Below are 5,808 nucleotides of genomic sequence, written 5' to 3'. Positions count from 1 at the left end.
AAGGCAATTCCTTTGCCGTTCACTCCTTTATAATTTTTTCATTTTTGAAGGGCGTGATTTAAATGGAATCTGAGCCGTTGATAGCGTAAGGTAATGCGCCGTGAGCCGTTGATTAGAGTGTGATTGTGGTGGGTGTAATTTGGGGAATTTGTACACGTGGCTCAACATTGTTATGCGCTGTTGGTGGCGACCGATATAATGTGTTTAGGTTTTCTTTTTTAATTTTATTCTTTGGTGAATCGCTAAATGAGCTGTATTATTCCCCAGCGTTTTTGACAATTTTATAAGTGGAAGTCGTTTTGCTTTTGTTGATTCGGAGCGGATACTGATGTGTTTTTAGGGTTATACTCTCTCTTTCCCAAAATAATTATCATTTTTTATAATTTCAGTCCAATAATAATTGTTACATTTCATTTTTACCGTAAATGGTAAGTAAGTTTCACATCCCACTAACTCATTTTACTCACATTTTATTATGAAACTAATATAAAAAAATGGTCTCACATTTCACTAACTTTTTCAACCAACTTTTTCTTAGATTTCTTAAAACTCATGCCCCCAATAAGAGTGACAATTATTCCACAATAAAGTTTTCGACATAAATTTTGACTACGTGGAATGCCGATACTAATTCTAGAGCATTCATATCATCATTAGTTTCATCTTTCCTACTAGATGGAATGTAGCTCCAAATATTACACAGGTTTTTTGGCATTCAACGTAGCCAAATTTATGCTGAAAACTTTAGTGTGAGAAATCTGCACAATTTGAAAAGGTGATGATTTTTAAGACCACTTTTAAAGATTGTGGGAAATACCAATTTTTTGTGAAAGTTCATAATTAGTCAGAAAAATCGTGAACTATAGTGTCCATATAATGATCTGATAGCCAGCGTAGTAGTTTGATAGTCATGATCATAAGGCCCTAAACTGGTATGGATTTTCTGCACTACTATTTGTTGCCTAAATCAGTCCTGGGGATTTTATGCACTGCTATTGGTAATTGTTTAGGGCATTACCCAAACAATGGAGGATAAAATTTATGAACATGATGCGTTTGGTGAGCAATTTTTCAACCACTATAATATTTGCTAATATAACTAGGTTCGTTAATAAATGTGGACTATCGGATTACTGGTTAAGCTGTCTTCATCGGTACATTCATTTAGAAAGACTCTCTCTATCCACGAATAGGAGTCACATTCCTTTTCGGCACAGATTTTAATAAATGCTAAGAAATATGGGTGGAAGAAAGTTAGTGGAATATGAGTCTCACTTGTATATATTGTTTTAAATGATATGTGAGTGGAATGAGTTGGTGGAATGTACGTGGGGCATCTTTACCTTTTATGGTAATTAGAACCATTGACGAATCCCGTCATGTCTTCGCTCTCCAGAACACACAACTTTGCTCCTTCCAATTCTTGAACGTGTTGGTTTGATCAAAACCCACACGGCTCGGCCTCACAGTAATCCAATTTGATATATTGACACATGAAGAAGAAGCCATTTGTGTATCTGTAAATGAGCGTCTGACTGGAACTGGAACTATGATACAGTGTACATATGATGATAGCTAGTTGTAGCTTGATGGTCACGATCATATGCATGCCGCGTAAACGGGTTTGCAGTTTTGCAAGTATCAGTATTATGCTCAGTCCGCATGACCGCCTTATTTAGTATTCCTCCCACAAAAGATGTCATACTTGTGGGACATGACATTTCAGGAGGTTTAGTTTTGTGTGTTAAATAAAGAAAGAAAATATCATTTTCATATTAATGTGAGAGTGAAATTTTTCCAAAAATGGAAATGAGACATTTTTTATGGGATAAACTAAAAAGGAAAGTGTGACATATATTATGAGGCAGAGGGAGTAGTTTCATAGACCATGATATTCTCTCTTAATTTCTCCATTTGAATATGAGTACATAGTTAGGATTACCCGATTCCCACCCTGCAACATATCGGGATTACCCGATACCCGACCCGCAACATATATTTGAGGGACGTAAAATATATGTTACCCATTAACTATTATAGAAAATTTGAAATCCCTAACAGCCAATAATTTTTCCTAATTAGTACTTTACTTTATTAATTTTGATGGAAGCTTTCAATAAATTAGGAATAAAAGTGAGGGGGAACTCTATAGCCACTTCTAATGAGTTGCTAATAATAATATTATGAAGAGACAGCCGATTATAAAAATTCAAATATAAGATGAATCTATCTAAGGTCCCCTTAGTTGTTTAGGCAAATATATGTACCCCTGGCCCACCGTGGCTACGTACACATATTGCATTCTCATTTATATATATTACGGATTGTGATCAATATCAAACCAGTCTTAAACCTTAAATGCCGAACAACATCATTATAAGATAACCTGGATGATGCAGTTCGAACGTAGAAATCGGGCTAAAACCTTCGATGTCAGAATGACTTGAAATTGCACGATCAAAATGACTTGAAATTCGCACGGTACATGCGAATCGAGCTTAGAAATCGACGTCGCAATGATGGACGATGGATTTTGGCCATCTGAAATCGTTTAGAGGGTGAAAGCGACAATTTACTGTTTTTTTGGGTTTAGTTTTAGTTTTCTATTTTGCGTTTTATTTCCTTTTGAATTCCTAGGTTTTCTAGACGCTTATAAATAGCGTTGCTTTTGTTTTGGACGGCGGTTAATTTTTGATAATATTATTTTCGTTTTTCCCAGAAACTAGGGTTTCTTTGATTAATTCTCCGTTCTGTCTGTTTTCTCGTTACGTTTTGCATCACTGGAGTTTATTATAATGAACTAATAACAAACTTATAATGAACTAAAAAAGGTAATATGGACACACATATATCGTAAGAAAAAGGAAATATTGGGTCCATTTTGTAGGGAAAATAGACAAGACAAAATATGATCATAAGAACACACGTTTTAGATCAATTCAGATCAGATTATTCTAGGATCAAGAACGTTGAAATGAGAATTTTTATTTATATTGAGAATGGGGAATTTGTTTTATTCTTCTACCCGAATAGTTAATTTCACGACAGAACGTTTAGGACAATGTTCTTATATTGTCAAGTTTTCATCAAGATTAACCTCTATTACATGTATATATGTATTATACTTGAGATTGGGAAAGTTTTTGTTTATTTGTATTTTCTTTTGAGATTTGTTCTTTTGTAAAATAATAGTCGATCGAGTTTTAGTACACAATCATTGATAAATATTAGTAAAATCAATGCTAAAACACTTAAATATTCGTAAATTTTCAACTAACATTAATATATTTTCTTAATCTATAATAAATATTCACAATTACTATTTCGATGGAACTGAAGAAGTAAGTATACTATAATTTTGCCTTCCTTGCTTAATCTATAAATTAAAATACTTTCAAACTCAAAACAAACTCAACATTTCTTTTTTCAATCCAATGCACCGTTCATTCAATCAATCGACAAATACAATATACACATATTCATTTGTTATTTCCCTACTGTCGCATTTCTACCTTTATGCGGACTTAATTAAAGCCACATATGAAAACAAACTCCCTAATTAAGTTGTATATATAATAAGCCAAGAGGTGCATATACATGATCACTTGACCATGAAGAAATTTGAAAGAATAACTAAATTAATTTGGTGTATGCTGTAGTAGTGCTTTTGTGCGTGTGTATAATTAATTAATTAATCAAATTATAATCAAAATTTCATCAACTTTGGTGCAAACCTTAACAACCGGTCCAACGCATTGACCGTGAACTTCCTAGCAAACAAGTAGCAAACTTTGGTGGGCCTCCCATTGTAGATGCACTCTGTGCCGCCCCTCATCCGGTTCAGCATGTCCGGGGTGACGTCGAGGCGGATGAATTTCAGTGGGTGGGGCCCGCCCCGGGACCAGTCAACCCAAGTCAACGTTCGGTTAGCGTTCTTGAAAGGGAAGTGTTTGGTGATCATAGTGGGCAGGTAGTGCTCGTCCGAGTAGCAAGCGGGCTTGCAATAGAGCTTGAAAAGGTTGAAGTAGACGTGGTCCGAGATGACCTCGAGGGCTAGCTCCCGGTCCATCTCGAACCACTGGGCCCCCTTCCGCCATTCTTCAATGGTTACCATGGGCATCATGTGGCGGTCATAGCGCCCACGCCCCACGGGGCCCTCCTTGTCGTATGACTCTACGAATGAGGTTCGGGATTTCATCAAGTAGCTGTAGATTGTTGGGAAGTTGAAGAGAGGGATGCATGCCTCGGAGAGGAGGACGAAACGTTGGTTCGACACATCTAGCAACGCGTTCGCTAGCAGCCTACGTTCGGCTGCGACCATGCTGATCTTGCCCCATTCTACCTCCTGTAACATATGATCATCAATTTCTTTTTCATCTATTCATTTCATAAAATCTAAATAACACTATGAAGTTAACACTTCTAATCATTTGAATGGTAAAAAACAATATACAGGTATTAATGATAGAAAACTTTTGATGCAATTTTTTAATTATTAGTATTAGGTTTTAGTTATTAAAATTGGTCAGAAAAAGAGAAAAGATCAATGGAAATATATGTTCCCTCCAAATTAGGGATGGAAGGTCTCATAGTTCACTTTTCTAATTTGAATTGTCACAAAACTTTTCTTTTCTAAAACCCGGAGTATTTAATATTTGTATAAAAATGAAATAATACGTGGAACAAATTAAATAAATAAGCGCTTGAACAGAGTACTGTCAAAATCATTATTTTTTTATGTGTGAAAAATAGAAGGGAATTTTTTGATAAAATCAAGGGAATATTAAATATGGATTGTCTAAACATATAATTTCGTTGACCTATTTATTATCTGTGGTTCTGTCTCTACATGGAACAATATTATATTATAACTATTCCGAACATAAATATGTTTACAATGCATCGAAGAACTAGGCTTCATTAATATGTAGAGCAGAAGATATGTAAGGCCAATTTCTAAGTAATTTCACTATGGCAAGCCCAAATCTAGTGATAATTACTTGAATCTTGGGGAATGTGGATTCATTGCAGCATGGTTAGTAGATCATGTGTATTTATTCAAGTCAACTACTACTATTAAATGTTTGAATCATGAATCTTCAAAATCTCAAACAAATCAAATGAGCATAACTTTACATGGTTTACCGCAATATGTAATCTACTCATCTCATCTCTACAAGAAAAGAATAAAACGATCCTTCTCAAAAAGAAGTTTCATTTTACCACATTTTTTTATTCTTTTTATTTATAGAAATTTCACCTCTTCTTTTATTTTACATGGTCTTTATAAATGAAGGTAAAACTTTCTAGATTAACTTAGAAAGTACCAAGAAAAGAAAGTTAATCTATTCAAGATTAAAAAGAAACATGGAGTATATACTTATGAAAAGAAGAAACTTAATTTCTTGAAAGATATCCAACCTAAGAATTCAAGACCTTAAGTTGTACTAGTAGCAATTTAAGAAAACTACAAAAAATGATGAAACACAATTTTTTTAAAAAAGAAACACTTAAGTAGTCATAGCTCTCAATGCAACCAAAGTCCAAAGCATGCAGCCTAATCAAAGATTTGGTAATTAAATACTTGAAAAAGAGAGAGATGATACCTTGCTAGCAATTCTTCTGCCATGAAAAACCGAACCCTTTGGAAAATTCCCTTTGTAAGAAGGCTGAGAATGGACGTAGATGGAATACAAGCCTTGATGCCCTCTAAAGAAGAGCTCCCACAGCGGCGCCAGCGGCAGGTCCCCCTTCGCCAGGAACATGAACGCCACCTTCGCCGTCCGCCTGAACGGAAACTCCTCGATC

General features: G+C 35.0%; 1 protein-coding gene across 1 annotated transcript in view; it reads right to left on the bottom strand.

Moving 5' to 3' along the window:
• Positions 1–3,421: 3,421 nt before the first annotated feature.
• Positions 3,422–5,808, bottom strand: part of LOC125189451 (glycosyltransferase BC10-like) — a 3,712-nt gene continuing 1,325 nt past the window's right edge. The window contains exons 2-3 of the mRNA XM_048086727.1: positions 5,607–5,787; positions 3,422–4,345 (exon numbers count right to left, since the gene is read on the bottom strand). Coding sequence (XP_047942684.1) covers positions 3,707–4,345; positions 5,607–5,787 — 820 coding nt within the window. The 3' untranslated portion in view covers positions 3,422–3,706. The remainder of the gene's footprint in view (positions 4,346–5,606; positions 5,788–5,808) is intronic.

The sequence above is a fragment of the Salvia hispanica genome, chromosome 5, assembly GCF_023119035.1.
Source record: "Salvia hispanica cultivar TCC Black 2014 chromosome 5, UniMelb_Shisp_WGS_1.0, whole genome shotgun sequence".
Classification (NCBI taxonomy): Eukaryota; Viridiplantae; Streptophyta; class Magnoliopsida; order Lamiales; family Lamiaceae; genus Salvia; species Salvia hispanica.
This window is presented reverse-complemented; position numbering and strand designations above follow the sequence as displayed.